The sequence below is a fragment of the Garra rufa genome, chromosome 1, assembly GCF_049309525.1.
Source record: "Garra rufa chromosome 1, GarRuf1.0, whole genome shotgun sequence".
In the NCBI taxonomy this organism is placed as follows: Eukaryota; Metazoa; Chordata; class Actinopteri; order Cypriniformes; family Cyprinidae; genus Garra; species Garra rufa.
The window spans coordinates 39,559,143-39,575,275 of NC_133361.1; the positions used below are offsets into that span (position 1 = coordinate 39,559,143).

The 16,133-nt window shown below is 37.4% G+C and overlaps 2 protein-coding genes across 2 annotated transcripts; one reads left to right on the forward strand and one right to left on the reverse strand.

Moving 5' to 3' along the window:
• Positions 1-432: 432 nt before the first annotated feature.
• Positions 433-3,672, reverse strand: LOC141335032 (insulin). The gene is made up of 2 exons (XM_073840306.1): positions 3,038-3,672; positions 433-761 (listed from the first exon to the last, which is right to left on the reverse strand). The coding sequence occupies exons 1-2, from the start codon at positions 3,213-3,215 to the stop codon at positions 595-597; spliced, it is 345 nt and encodes a 114-aa protein (XP_073696407.1). The 5' UTR covers positions 3,216-3,672; the 3' UTR covers positions 433-594.
• Positions 3,673-3,883: 211 nt separating this feature from the next.
• On the forward strand, positions 3,884-16,110 carry LOC141335026 (chaperone Ric-8A). The gene is made up of 14 exons (XM_073840292.1): positions 3,884-3,981; positions 4,094-4,184; positions 4,490-4,537; positions 4,765-4,782; positions 5,358-5,450; positions 6,627-7,237; positions 7,311-7,446; positions 9,501-9,689; positions 9,785-9,879; positions 9,965-10,115; positions 11,461-11,556; positions 11,967-12,111; positions 13,577-13,847; positions 15,221-16,110. Exons 2-14 carry the CDS (start codon positions 4,095-4,097, stop codon positions 15,351-15,353), a joined length of 2,076 nt encoding a protein of 691 aa, XP_073696393.1. The 5' UTR covers positions 3,884-3,981; position 4,094; the 3' UTR covers positions 15,354-16,110.
• The last annotated feature ends 23 nt before the right edge of the window (positions 16,111-16,133 follow it).

Genomic DNA, 16,133 nt, shown 5'->3' on the forward strand with positions numbered 1-16,133 from the left:
CTACAAATATACCCATGCTACTTAAGATTTTGTTGTCCAGGGTCACATATAGTTTAATAATACAGTATATGACTATTTGGTTTTAAAATGGGTATTTAAATGCAGCCTAATAATAACTATTTTTTTTGTTTTTGTATTGTTTTTTTAATAAAACTGCAGTATTCTTTCTTCAAAGTTAACAAAAGTTTACATTAAACCTTATTTTTATGAATTAGCCTACATTGCATTGAATGTACACCTATACATTTGATCAGTTAATGCATTCCCTGGGAATCAAACCCATGTCCTTGGTGTTGCAAGTGCCATGCTTTTGCTGTTTTAGTTACAAGAATATAGGCTAATAATTAAATAGGCCTACAATAAACATCCTACCATTTTACCCTTTGTATTGTGCATCACAAACAAAAACATTCAGATTTTTGGTTTGATATATGCAAACATTTTAATCATAAACATGCCCATTGTCTAACATTTCAAGTGATCTTTCATTAGCTGCTGTACATGGGTACCATCCAAAACCACATCTCAGACTGGCAGTAGGCCCACATAAATAATGCAAGTTATTGCTCAGGTGAAGTGTATGCAGCAGATTCTCTATGTGTTACAGTAATTCTCCAGGTCAAAATAGTCACAGTAGAAATGACAGCACTGCTCTACAATGCCTCTCTTTGCAATGCTGCTTCTGGCAGTGCCTCTGTCTCCACTCTGAGCAGCCACTCCAGTCTGCCGCAGGAAGGGGGCGCTGTTCCTCATCATGACGCCTGTTAAAGGACGAGCAGCGTTACTATGGGAAAGTAGTCTGTACAGGCGGATCATGAATACTAGTATTATATCAGTTCAATTCATTAAATAGTTTTTCATTTTCTACACAACAAAACGCATGCAGACAGAAAGACCTGACAGAACTTCCCATAAGGCTACTTTGTTACACTCATGAAGAGATGCGGAGAGCAGGGATGGTTGGCTACATGGGAATTAATTGGGTACTGTCACAAAAATGTTACACCTGAAAGGCTGCCCTTTTGAAATTAAAAGATCTTTTTATAAGAGTATTCTAATGGCTGAATAATATGTCATTAATTTATCCTATTAATTCCAGACTTAAAAGGGATAGTTCACCCATAAATGAACGTTATGTCATAATTTGCGCACCCTCTTGTCATTCCAAGCCTGTATGACTTTCTGTCATCTACTGAACATAAAATAACATATTTTGAGAAATGTCTAATTTCTAATTTTTTTTTTCTTTCAAAAGTCATTAGTTAGATTGGGCACCAAAACTGTACAGTTGACAACACATTTCTGTATAATTGTCTTTTGAAAGTCATATAGGTTTGGTACAACAGTAAGTAAATTATGACATTTTTTAATTATTTTTTTCCCCCCAATACTGAAATAAGCCTATAGGGGCCGTTCATTAGCCGCTGTAGGGAAATAACGAGAAGAATAACAACGTGCAGTAAACGGTAAGTTGTTTGCACTACAAAGCAGTGTGTTCATAATTAAAATAACACATTCAAATAACATGGTAAGACACACCAATTTGCAATATCAAGCAGCAAAACCTATGGAAGCCTGTTTCTGCCACTAAAAAAAATCAAAATAAACATTTTATCTCACAATTCTGACTTTTTTTCTCTCGCAATTGCGAGTTTACATCTTGCAATTGTGAGATATAAACTCGCAATTGCGAGTAATAAAGTCGGAATTGCGAGTTATTAAGTTAGAATAGTGACATATAAACTCGCAATTCTGAGAACATATCAGTCTTTTTTCCCCCTCAGAATTGGACTTTATATCTTACAATTCTGACTTTGCAAGAAAAAAGTTTATTTTTTATTTCTTGCAAATGTGAGTTTACATCACGCAATTCCAAAAAAAAGTCAGAATTCTGACATTATAACACGCAATTGCGAGTTTGTTTCATACAATTCTGATTTTGCAAGAGAATTGCAAGAAAAAAGTCAGAATTGTGAGTTTTTCTGACTTTATTTCTCGCAAATGTGAGTTAATCTCACGCAATTCTGAGAAAAAAAAACAGAATTATGACTTTTTATCTCGCAACGGCGAGTTTATATCTCACAATTCCGAAAAAAGGCAGAGTTGCATGTTTTTCTGACTTTTTCTTGCAAATGTGAGTTTATATCACGCAATTCCAAAAAAAGTCAGAATTCTGACATTATAACAAGCAATTGCGAGTTTGTTTCATACAGTTTGCAAGAAAATTGCAAGAAAAAAGTCAGAATTGCAAGTTTTTCTGACTTTATTTCTCGCAAATGTGAGTTAATCTCACGCAATTCTGAGAAAAAAAAAACTGAATTATGACTTTTTATCTCGCAACTGCGAGTTTATATCTCACAATTCCGAAAAAAGGCAGAGTTGCATGTTTTTCTGACTTTTTCTTGCAAATGTGAGTTTATATCATGCAATTCTGAGAAAAAAGTCAGAATTGTCACTTTATATCTTGCAACTACAAATTTATATCTCACAATTCTGAGGAAAAAAGTCAGAATTGAGCATTTGTATCATACAATTCTGAGAAAAAAGTTTTACAAGAATTACAAGTTTGTATCACACAATTCTGAGAAAAAACATCTGAATTGTGAGATAAAAAGTCGCAATTAACTTTTTAAAAAAAATATTCAGTGGCAGAAACAAGCTTCCATACTGTTTTTTTACAGCTAAAAATAGCTGGACTCGGATGAGACTGGAAGCCAGACCCATAAAATTTACAAATGGCCGTGGCCGCTTTTACAGGGGAAAATAAGGTGGATAAACAAAAAGATCGAACAAAATCTGTGATTTTACATCACTTTTATCTGTTTTTCTTCTCTCTTAAATTGTAGCCTCTTAACAGCCACAAAACAAAAAAAAAATGTAGACATAAAAAGTTGTGATACAGAATGTTTCTTTTTTTACCCAGTAACTTTAATTTGCATCAGTTGGGTTATCATGTTTGTTACGCAAAACAAAACAATCTCTTACTGTAAAGCTGACTGAATTTATAGCACAGAAATGCATGTGTAACAAAACTCACGGAAACTGTGCTCTCTGACACGCCTGCCAGGCTGGTAGAAGAGCCCCTTTTCACCACAGACAAGTAGCAGCGCTTCCACGAGCTGAATCCCGCACAGCCTTCGATTCCCAAACGCGCCACTGTGGGTCAGCAGAGAGCAGGCGCACAGCGACAGCAGGAGCAATCCAGACCTGTGCATTCTCCTTCTGAGAAAACTTAACAGATCATGAAACACAAAATAGCAACTCTTTCCTGTCTGGTCAGGTTGATTGTGTCCTGTCAAGAGTGAAAGTGTCGTCCCAGCCCACTAGTGATAGGGTTATTCTCTCTCCCTCTGTGATTCTGTTCAGTCTCTCTATTCTAATGGACTCTTTTTATGAGGGTCCATCAGTGAGCTGAACAACTAGCCTCAATTAATCACCTTCAATCAGTACAAATAATTACCCCTATCAGCTCACCCCAGTCATCCCAGCCTTTCTCTTCCTGACCCCCACTTTGTTTAATTACCCCTATTAAGCTTTATAAAAAAACCCGTGCTGCTTTCATCTCTCTCTCTTTCTCTCCCTCTGTCTTTTTCTCACTGTTGTCTGAATGCCAGCATAGCTGCTCAAGCTTTTTTGGTTCCTATTGTCTGGCCCTATTGGCTTTCTCTCTAATTAGCGCTCCTGTTCTGAGCGTAACTCTTGCAGTAATATTATTTTTACGTTATTAAGAAACAAAAGAAAGTATAATACAGCAAACCTGTGCCCATAGACAGGACCAAATGCATAATCATGGGGTTTTACAAGCGGCCTTGTGAACGAGTGAGAGAGGATGGGTGGGATTAGTTTAGGAAAACTCAGAGCTAAATCTGAGGCCTGTCAGATTACAAAACAGAGCATATGAAGACAGACACATCGACACACTAAAAAACGTGTCGTTTGAAAGGAAACTCGTCTGACATTTTAGAAAATCTGTGATTTAGGGTAAGTGCAAGTATATGAATATGGTGTCTCTAACATTATATAACGTATTATCAGTATTTTTCTACATGAAAATGAACATTTTTTATAATTTGGCTGGTTATGAATTATTAAGAATGCCTGTGGACGTGGAGAAGATCATTCAGTTTATCAAACAAGGCGACCAGGACAACGTTCAAAAACATCTGGACGATTACAACACTGAGGTAAATACAATCTCGCGCAAAATGCTGAATTTTAATTAGATATAATACGATTAATAATATGATCATCACTGTGCCAGACGTAAAATAAAACGTGTGTTAGAATCTTCTACTACTTCTACAACACTCAGATATTAGCAGTTTCCATGACAACAGAACTGGGGTAAACCTGAAGGGTGTTTCTCATTACTTATCCAGTCATTTTACAATTTCTGCAGCGTGGTGAAGTTTTAATGTGTCTAGAGCCTTTAAATTCTGCTGTCTCTCTGATGTATTTCACCTTTTAATTCTCCCTTTGTTATTCACAGAACTCACAATGTTTCTTTTTTGATGTGGAAGAAAAAGAGAGAAGAAAGGTAAATTCTAACGTCTGTGCTAATGTTTGTGTGTTTATCTGTCTGCCCTCAATCCGAGGGCACACATGGCTTGGATTAACACGGCTAATAATGTAAATCTCACTCATCCACCTGCACTTATCTTTATCCCTCACTTCTCATTCATTCAGTGTCAAGCATGTTTTTAATCTTGTTTAAAATGATTTTTCTCTTACTTTCTTTCTCCTACATGGGTGAACTGAGAGCAGCAAAGAGAGCTGGAAGAGGTAAATCTTTCACATGACCTAGAGAATAAGAGTAGGTATTTGCTGTAGATAAATAAAGAAGGGAGTGAGACGTCTGTGAGGAAGAAAAACGAGAGAGGTGGGTAATCTGAAACTAATATACTCGCCGTCTATCTCAGCCTGGGGCACCTGTACATACCGACACCCAGAGTGTCTGTGTCGGATGAACTCTTTTGAGCTCGTTATTTTGTTGGTACTAAGCACCAATTATTGTGGCGTGTGTCAAAAAGATAATTTATTGCTTCTCATACATTCACAAAAGCCATTTACACTGTTACGGCACGTTCCTGCGCTCACACAATAAAGCTTTTAGAAATTAAAGCTTTTATAATCTCTCCTGCGTTTGTACCTAAAGCCTTCATTAGTCTTCGGTGAACTTCAATGTTCTGTTGTTTATATGTAAAAAAGCAGACCGCTGTTTAAATCCGAATCTTGAATTTGAAGGGCAGACACTGACTTTTTCTTTTCCGTGTCACCTCTCATTATTGCAAAAGCTTTTATTTCTGCTTGTTTACCTCATTTCTCTTGTCTCTTGTGAATGTTTGTTCTTCTCTCAGTTCCGCAGAAATAAAGTGAGAGAGTATGTTCCAGACTCTGACTCAGATTTTGACTCTGATGAGAATGAGGATCCAGATCTTGTTCTGCGGAGGGTGAGTCAAATTCCTTTCCCAAACTTTTTTTCACAACTTCTTTCATAAAATATGGCCAGAAGCACAACCCAGCACCATATCCATATAGTTAATTTTCACAATTCTGAATTGAGGAGGCAAAATTTGTATTTTTTTTTCTCATTTCTTGATTAAATAAAACATTACTTACACTACCAGAATAAAAATCTATATATTTTTTGATTAACAATGTAATTAATTGGCTATTCTATATACAGTTGAAGTCTGAAGTTTACATACACACAATCCATCTTTTCACACTGAGGACAACTGAGGGACTCTTCTTCTATTACAGAAGGTTCAAACACTCACTGATGCTCCAGAAGGAAAAATTATGCATTAAGAGCCGGGGGTGTAAACTTTTGAACAGAATGAAGATGTGTACATTTTTCTTATTTTGCCTAAATATCGTTTTTTTTTTTTTTCATTTAGTACTGCCCTTCAGAAGCTACTTACATGTTCCCAAGAAAACAAAATAAGCAAATTTTACCCTGATCTTCAAATTCAAAAGGTTGTCATCCCCCGGATCTTAATGTGTTGTGTTTTCTTCTGAAGCATCAGTGAGCGTTTGAACCTTCTGTAATAGTTGCATACGAGTCCCTCAGTTGTCATCAGTGTGAAAAGATGGATCTCAAAACCATACAGACATCATTGGAAAGGGTTCAAATACACAAAAATGTAAAAAAAAAAAAAAAAAAAACCTGGGACCTGAAGGATTTTTCTGAAGAACACTGGGCAGTTTAACTGTTCAGGACAAACAAGGGACTCATGAACAACTATCACTAAACAAAAAAACAACAACAACACAGGTGTGGATCATTCAGGTAACAACACAGTATTAAGAATCAAGTGTATGTAAACTTTTAAACCTGGTCATTTGTGTAAATTCAACTATTATTTTCTCTTGATGCCTATATAAGTCTTTTATGTGAAACATCTTAACCAATCTAAACCAGTCATAGCTGTTTATAAACAGTCATATCCAATCATATTGCGATGGAGGCATCTATCTATCTAATTAAAAATTACAGTTGAATTTCAGTTCCTTACATTCAAAGCGTAGCTACAATTAGAATGGTTGTATTTCATTATGTATTCCCATCAAATACAATGCAAAATAATTCAAATCTTTCCACTGTTTTCCTTTGTCTCTTCTAGAGGCTTGCTGCAGCTCTGATCTGGTTCATTCGCATGCGTCTGCAGCCAGGTGTTTTGAGAGTGTGTCTGCGAACTCTGCGAATTATCTCACGTGATCGAAAGGCCTTGGCACCCCTGATCACGGACTATGCCATTCTAACTCTTGCTCAACTTGGGGGCATCTCCGCCCTGCCTACCTGGCATGAAGAAGAGGAGGCTGAGTGGGGCTCCTCCCATGGTGACATCACTCCAGAGAATGAGACAGAGACACATCTGGATAATAATGGCTGTAATACACAACACCCAACATGTTACAGGGAGGGAGATGATTCAGTCTGTGTCTCTGCAGCCTGTGCTGAGTCTCTGGTCAGTGAAGGAGGTGTGCAGAATAAAACATCTAACTGTAATATTGGGAGAGAAACACAAAACGACCACTATGAAGAAACCGTAAGGAAAGATGGGGTCTGTGGGCTGTTGACAAGAGGAAAGAGAGATGCTAGAGGAGAGAAGGATGAGGAGGGAGAGGAGGGGTATGATGATGATGGAGAGGTCTGGAGGAAAGAGGCGATGAAGGCCCTGTGCAATGTCATCTACAACAGCCCGAAAGCACAAGAGAGAGCCAGCGTCCTGAGGTGTGACTCTAATTGTTTCATGTGAAGAATTTGCCAAATACAGTGTCAATAAATATTTTGTTTTCTTCACTAGGTTGCTCCACGGCTTGTCACAGAGACTTAAAGACGGTATACATTCCTCATCACCTCCAATCGGTCAATTTTATGAACTGCGGCTACTCTTTCTGTTGACTGCTTTACGGCCTGAGCTTAGGATAGAGCTCCATCAGGTAACACTCAATGATACAAATATGGAATATGGTATATTATTATATGTGATCCTGGCCTACAAAATCCAGTCTTAAAGGAGTAGTTCACTTTCAGAACCAAAATGTACAGATAATGTACTCACCCCCTTGTCATCCAAGATGTTCATGTCTTTCTTTCTTAAGTCTTGAAAAAATTATGTTTTCTGAGGAAAACATTTCCATATAATTGTCACGATGTAGGCAGGAACACACGAACAACGACGTAGTAAAAGACGAATATTTAATAAATCCAACGGAATACAAGCAGACACAGGAACAGCAGGGTAAGACATCCATATAACATTAAAGACCGACAAGAATACAGGGGAAACACACACCTTATATACACACAGACTAATTACACAGACAGGTGCAGACAATGACGGAGAAACCAAAACACTCAGAACAGCGGGGAAAATGGGAAAAACCAAACAAGAAAGTCCGGGGGTGTGACAATAATGGACTTCTATGGTGCCCCCGAGTTTGAGCTTCCAAAATGCAGTTTAAATGCAGCTTCAAAGGGCTCTAAATGATCCCAGCTGAGGAAGAAGGGTCTTATCTAGCGAGGTTATTTTCTAACAGCATTTACAATTTATATAACTTTTCATCTCTACACAGAGTACACACAGAGCTAGACAGGATGCGCATTTGAGGTTAAAAAGTATACACATTTTTTTTAGAAAATAACTGATCGTTTTGCTAGATAAGACCCTTTTTTCCTCGGCTGTGATCGTTTAGAGCCATTTGAAGCTGCATTTTGGAAGTTCAAACTCAGGGGCGCACCATAGAAGTCCGTTATATGGAGAGAAATCCTGAAATGTTTTCCTCAAAAAACATAATTTCCTTACGACTGAAGAAAACAAAACATGAACATCTTGGATGACAAGGGGGTGAGTACATTATCTGTAAATTTTTGTTCTGAGAGTGAACTACTCCTTTAAGTATCATGGGTATTTTTGTAAAAATAGCCAAAAATACATTGTATGGGTCAAAATAATAGATTTTTCTTTTATGTCAAAAATCATTAGGATATTAAGTAAAGACCATCTTCCATGAAGATATTTTGTAAGTTTCCTATCGTAAATATATCAAAACTTAATTTGGACAACTTGGCGATCTTCTCAATATTTTTATTTTGATTTTAATATTTTACACCCCCAAATTTCAGATTCAAATAGCTGTATCTCGTCCAAATATTGTCCTATCCTAACAAACCGTACATCAATGGAAAGCTTGTTTATTCAGCTTGTATAAATGTATTATGTATAAATCTCACATATTATTATTAGTGATGCATACACAGTAACAACTTTTTTACAGTTGTAAATAAAACTGATTATTGGAGTTCAAAATTTTTCAGGCCACTGACCACTTGGTGGACAAAAAGCTGGAGAAGAGAATTTCAATACATTTTTTCATAAAATTAAGTGCAGCATTTTAAGTCTGGGCTATAAATCATATATGAAAAATACCATATTAAGAGGACATTGGATGCACATTTTTCACAAGCTGGTATGATTTTTAGGGTCTTCAGGACCTTCAATTCCTTAATGGTTGTGTAAAACAACACCCTTTTACCTTGTCAAAAACAGCTCTGTCCATAGCAACCCATTTCGGTGCATGCCTCTTTAAATGATAATGAGCCACTGCTCACCCCAACCATCAAAAACAAAACTAATCCACTTTGTCCTCAGTGGCTCTGATGTCGGGAGAAAATCAAGACTCTTATGTTTGGTTTTATATCCAACTTAAAAACATCTGCTTTGCTTAAGAGATGTTTTCGCTACAGCTGCTCGACCGCTGAGAAAATGGCGGACAGCGTACAATTTATCATTGTAGGGTGGTTGTGTCCACACACTGCTAGGATAAATTTATATGCAAACACCATGTAAAAGTGAATTTTGCATCCGATGTATTTTCATTTTTTTTCGAATTTATTTATTTATTACATTAATAGTCATGTTACAATTTTACTTCACAGAAACATCTAGCTGAACTTTAGCTTTTTAACTCACTCTGTGTCCTCTTCCTGTCAGGAGCGTGGTGTGTCCATGCTGACTGCTGCCCTGGAACAGTGTTTAGACGTGCGCTGGGGTGAAACGCATGAGGTGCTGACTGACCTCACTGCTCCCCCTGTGTGTAAGGAGGTGACTCAGCGTGCCCTTGAGATTCTCAAGACCCTGTTCAACATTACCTACAATGTGCACAGACAGGAAGTAGATGAGGTAAATGCTGCTCGTTTTGTTATTGGCTGTTTCCACCATGGAAACAGAACATTTATTTCACTGTCAACATTTTGGTTCTCCTTCTTCTGCCACAGGAGGCTGCAGCTTTGTATCGTCACCTAGCTGCAGTCCTGCGTCACTGTCTGCTCGTTCCCTGTGAGGGAGAGGATAGAAAAGAAGAGCTGCAAGGGTGAGAGTGAGAATCAAACCACTGTGAGTCTTGAGAGGTCTCATCCTATTGATCTCTGTAACTCTTCTGTGCTGATTATCCACAGACACACAGTGAATGTGCTCTCAGCGCTCCCTCTGCAGTGCCTGGATGTTCTGCTATCTGTACGCCTGTCCGAAGGTTCGAGGGAGTCTGGTGGAGTCAACATGGACTGCGTTCACACCCTGCTGCTCTTCATGGAGAAGAGATTGGATAGAGTAAGAAAGAGTGCTTTGAACTGTCTAGTGTTCCTGTAGAACAAGAACATGGCACTTGTAAGATCAAAGTTATGGGGTTGATTTCCAGGGACCTCATAGACTGGGGTTAAGTTTCCATAACATCCCAAAAATAAAAATTCTGTCGTGATTTACTGACCTTCATGTTGTTTCAAATCTAACTTTTAACTTTGGAACACGTAAGAAGATATTTTGAGAAATGTTTTTGTCCATACATTGGACGTCAATGTTAACCAAATCTGTGTGGTTACCAACATTATTCAAAATATCCTTTTTTTGTGTTCCACAGTAGAAATGTTCACAGGTTTGGAAAGACAATGAAAACAGAATTGTAATTTTAAAATGAACTATGCCTTTAACAGTCCAAAGGTTTATCTTCTTATTAGATGGGATATACAGTTGAGGTCAAAAGTTTTCATACACCTTGCAGTTATTTTACAAAAATCATACAAAATGCATGTTATTGTTTATTTATTACTGACCTGAATAAGATATTTCACAAAAAAGGCGTTTACATATAGTCCACAAGAGAAAATAATAGTTGAATTTATAAAATTGACCCATTTCAAAAGTTTACACACACTTGATTCTTAATACTGTGTTGTTACCTGAATGATCCACAGCTGTGCTTTTTGTTTAGTGATAGTTGTTCACGAGTCCCTAGTTAACCTGCCCGCTGTTCTTCAGAAAAATTCTTCAGGTCCCACAAACTCTTTGGTTTTTCAGCATTTTTGTGTATTTGAACCCTTTCCAACAATGACTGCATGATTTTGAGATCCATCTTTTCACACTGAGGACAACTGAGGGACTCGTATGCAACTATTACAGAAGGTTCAAATGCTCACTGATGCTTGAAAAGGAAACATGATGCATTGAGAGCGAGCGGGTGAAAACCATTTGAGTTTAAAGAACAGGATAAATTTGACTGATTTTGTCTTCTGGGAAACGTGTAAATATCTTATGTATATTTACATGTCATATGAAAAAAAATATGATATTTAGGCAAATTAAGAAACAATCTTCATTCTGTTCAAAAGTTTTTACCCCCAGCTTGTAATGCATCGTTTTTCCTTCTGGAGCATCAGTGAATGTTTGAACTTTCTGAACTTCCAGAGGCAGCCGTGGCCAGATGGTTACAGAGTCGGACTTGTAACCCAGAGGGAGATTTTGTATGATCCCTCTTATTTTGGTAAAATATTTTGCAGATTCTGCAAGGTGTATGTAAACTTTTGATCTCAACTGTATATATAATGACTTGTGTACATATAGGCCAACATATTTTGCATTTGTACAATTTATTTCATTATTAATAATGTGAATTATACAGGGCCATAAGTTGAAGGAAAAGTTGGCTCCAGTGTTGAACCTGTTGACTGAGAGCAGCAAAGCACACAGGGAAACTAGGCACTATCTCAGACAGCAGGTATGATGTTCACTTCAAAATACGTTTCTAAACATTTTCACAATTTCCATGTTTTAAGGTTGTTCAAACCAAAAACAATAACTATAGATATAACTATAGCAATAATTATATTAGCATTCATACCAAATTATAAATTCTGGTTCATTCATTCTGAAAGTGATTTACTATATTGATCCACTGTGCCATTATTGTTATAGCTGTGGTATGGACTTCCCTATTCTCATAGAATTACAACATTTACCAAAATGTATAGTTATTGTTATCGTTGTAGCTATTGTCTTTGGTCTGAGCCTATTAAGTATTACTTTTGGAGCACTCTATAAATAAGAAACCATAAGTTTGACACAACATATACTTGTTATTCTCATGGTCGTGTACCAGGAGCCTGATCCTGTGCTATTTTTGAGCAGATCCTACCTCCACTGAGAGATGTTGAGATGAGGCCTGAGCAGGGGAACACATTGAGGAGCAAACTAGTGCGACTAATGACCCATGTCGACACTGATATCAAGCACTGTGCGGCTGAGCTTCTCTTTGTGCTCTGTAAAGAAAACGGTACGTAGATGCATCCACTGAACCATGTAAAGTGCACTGGCATTTATACTTTACTTATACCATGGTGCTGAATGATTACCATATTCATGTGTCATGGTACGAGCATGTTATAACTGAGCATGTAAGTGCTGCAGGAATGAAATATTTTTGTAGACCAACCCAGAAGTTAACATCACCCTGCTTCCCTTGACAAAAACCATACATGATTTTTCAAGTGGCTTTGGATTATTGTAGAAAATAAGCTCTGTGACCACCTAAAATTCCACGGTTGCATGATTTTAAAAGTGACATATCATAAAAATCTGACTTTATCCGTGTTTAAGTGCTGTAATTTAGTCCCTGGTGCATCTACCAACCCAGAAAACATGGAAAAGAACAACCCAGTACTGTTTTGTTTTCATAAGTGACAACAGTGTACCAGTTCTAACGCCATGGCGAAAGTTCAAGCAAACCATGCTAACAACTTTGTCGTTGGCTGCACAGACAAGCACAGAACACTATTTAGAGTCTCAGCCTGAGAGGAGACAAGAGAGCAGTGGATTTTTTTATTTATTTATTGTATAATACGCTGCTGCCACACAGATCTAATACAAACATGAAATTTCTTTTCTAGCTGTTTACCTTCACAGACATTCTTCACAGTGTCTTTAACAGAAACCCGTGTGTATTTGAAAGTTGAAGTGCAATAAGACATGAAAGAGAACTTAATTTAGTACTCACATGCCGTTTGACCGCCGTTTTCTGTGTGCATGGTTCGTATGTGTGCGCACAGAAAACCCTATATCAGAAGTTTAAACTAATATGGTTTAAAACATATGATTTCATGATAATCAAAACCAAACAGATGTTTTTTGGCAGAGTATCTGAGCTACAAGCTGTAAAAGCACAGCCCTGTTCTGGAAAAGGGGGCGGGGAGCAGCAGCTCATTTACATTTAAAGACCCATGCATGAAAACAGTGTGTTTCTGCTTTTACTCAAAAAAGGCATTTTCACAGACTTCACAGACACATACTGGAGACACCTTAGACTTATATTACATATTGTAAAAAAGGCCATAATAGGTCTCCTTTAATGTCACCACCACTAAGCTTTTGACAGCTCTTTCAGTCTTTATTTAAAACATTTTCCATAAAGATTGTGATTATAAACACAAGTAGAGTTTGCTTGTTTGGTGTGATGATGTTTAATGTCCCCAACAGCCTTTGTAGTCCCATTTAGCTACTTTTTAGCAATTGTTTTTTAATATGTATATATGTATATCATTAAAAAAATATCTTGAGCTTGTCTTAAGCACGAAACCTATTTCAGTCATTTACCAAAAACCCATTGCCTTATGGAACCAGAAGTGCTAAAATGCTAATTCATTTCCAGGTTTTGGCCTACAAAAATGTCATCTCTGCAGCCTTTTCCGTGACATTTAAAATCGTACTGTCGGTATGATATTCATGAACTTATTCTCTCCCAGTGAGCAGGTTTGTGAAGTACACTGGTTACGGTAATGCAGCGGGGCTGCTTGCAGCACGGGGTCTTTTGAACGGCCGTGGCCCCTCTCCTCAACCGCAGTACTCCAGTGACTCTGACTCAGACACGGAGGAGTACAGACAGGCCAAGGACAGGATTAACCCTGTGACAGGACGGGTGGAGGAGGAGCAGCCTGATCCAATGGAAGGAATGACTGAGGAAGAGAAAGAGACAGAGGCGCTCAGACTCATAAATATGTTCAACCGGCTCTCACGGTATGTGTGTATGTTGAGATTCCACCACAGATGTGCTAAAATCATCATTGATTTTCATGTGACCCTGGACCACAAAAATCCACAAAGGAGTAGTTCACTTTCAGAACAAAAATGTACAGATAGTTTACTCACCCACTTGTCATTCAAGATGTTCATGTCTTTCTTTCTTCAGTCGTAAAGAAATTATGTTTTTTGAGGAAAACATTTCAGGAATTATAGTATCTAGCGAAACGATCGCTTCTATTCCAAAGAAAATGACAATTTCTATACTTCTTAACCACAAATGCTCATCTTGTCTAGCTCTGCGATGCACATGTGTACTCTGTGCTCTCCAGTTCAATGCAGTTAGGGTATGTCGAAAAACTCCCATCGCATTTTCTCCTCCAACTTTAAAATCATCTTCCATCACTATTTTACCTTTTTTTGTAAAGGGCATTTCACCTCTTTTGCATGTTCACTTTGTAACCACTGGGTTGATACTTCTGCAGCGATGTAGGACAATTTTATAGTTGGAGGAGAAACTGAGATGGGAGTTTTTCGACATACCTGTATTGAACCGGAGTGCACAGAGTATGCATGTGCATTGCAGAGCTAGACAAAACAAGCATTTGCAATTAAAAAGTATAAAAATTTTAAAAGTTTTTAGAAAATAACTGATCGTTTTGCTAGATAAGACCATTCTTCCTCGTCTGGGATCATTTAGAGCCATTTGAAGCTGCATTTTGGAAGTTCAAACTCGGGGGCACCATAGAAGTCCATTATATGGAGAGAAATCCTGAAATGTTTTCCTCAAAAAACATAATTTCTTTACGACTGAAGAAAGAAAGACATGAACATCTTGGATGACAAGGGGGTGAGTACATTATCTGTACATTTTTGTTCTGAAGGTGAACTACTCCTTTAAGTAGCAGGGAGGATATTTGTAGCAATAGCCAACAATACATTGTATGGGTCAAAATTATAGATTTTTTTTAATGCTAAAAATCATTAGGATATTAAGTAGAGATGTTCCATGAAGATATTTTGTAAATGTCCTACCGTGAATATAGCAAAACTTAAAGTTTGATTAATAATATGCATTGCCAAGAACTTAATTTGGACAACTTTAAAGGCGATTTTCTCAATATTTAGATTTTTTTGCACCCTCGGATTCCAGATTTTCAAACAGTTGTATCTCAGCCAAATATTGTCCTATCCTAACAAACCATACATCAATGGAGAGCTTGTCTATTTTTATTTTTTTGACACTTCTGACTGGTTTTATGGTGCAGGATCACATATGTGTAGTGAATAGGTAATCCCCTAATGATATTTATCAGCCATATTTTATATATATTTTTCCTCATTATTGTCCTTCCACCACACCCGCTCAGGGGCAAAATCATTCAGCCAATGGGAGTGACAACGGATGGAAAACTAGCGCCGCTCTGTGGCCAGACGAGGCACAGCGCTGTGCAGGAGGAAGACGAAGAAGAGGAGGAAGATGAGAGTGAAACAGAGCAATAATGATTACAAGATAATGATGATTAATGAAAAACAGGTGCATGGTATTTTACACTAATGACTGATATAGCGCTGAAACAGTTAATAATAGCGCAAAAAAAAAACTATAACTTATATATAATAAGGAAATAAGGTAATGGTTCATTTAATGAGTTGTTGTAAATATGGAATGTGAAAGACAAAAAAAAACTGAATAAACAAAGCTCTGAATATTAATAATTAAATACTAATAATAATTTATAATGTACACAAAATAGCGGAGAATGCATTTCTTTGTAATAATTCTTGTGAGACACGATATGAGCTAGAAACCGTAAAATAGGAAGCCACTATGAAGCAAAGCAGAAAGAAAGAGACAAAGAGAGAGACAGCCATCACACCAAAGACAGACAAACACTCCTGGAAAATGCTGCTGGTGTTGCCATGGTTATGTTACCATGGTAACAACAGGAAATGCAGTTCCACGGCTTCTCATTTTTCGCGCTCTAGCAGGAGTGGAATGTTTACCTTGAGGAGAACGGCTGAGGATGAATCTAACGCTCTGCACCGAGAACGCTCAGTAGAAATAACGTGCTTATTTTGAATCCTGAGAGAAATGTTTTCATTTAGAGAACGATTAGTAAACTTTAAAGCCGATTAAAATATTTAGAGCGGGTTATTTGACTGTACTGCTTAATTTCTAATGTGTTTACATCCACTATATCATTGATACCCGTATGTACAAACAAATCAAATGAAACAAATAAAAAAATCCAAGGCAGTCTGGTGTGAAAATGCATCGTT

Coding starts and splice junctions, on each gene's coding strand:
- LOC141335032 (XM_073840306.1), bottom strand. CDS start 3,215: ATGCACAGGTCTGGATTGCTCCTGCTGTCGCTGTGCGCCTGCTCTCTG. Junction 762..3,037: donor TGTCAGAGAGCACAGTTTCC/GTGAGTTTTGTT, acceptor GTCCTTTAACAG/GCGTCATGATGAGGAACAGC.
- LOC141335026 (XM_073840292.1), top strand. CDS start 4,095: ATGCCTGTGGACGTGGAGAAGATCATTCAGTTTATCAAACAAGGCGAC. Junction 5,451..6,626: donor CAGATCTTGTTCTGCGGAGG/GTGAGTCAAATT, acceptor TGTCTCTTCTAG/AGGCTTGCTGCAGCTCTGAT. Junction 7,238..7,310: donor GAGAGAGCCAGCGTCCTGAG/GTGTGACTCTAA, acceptor TTTCTTCACTAG/GTTGCTCCACGGCTTGTCAC.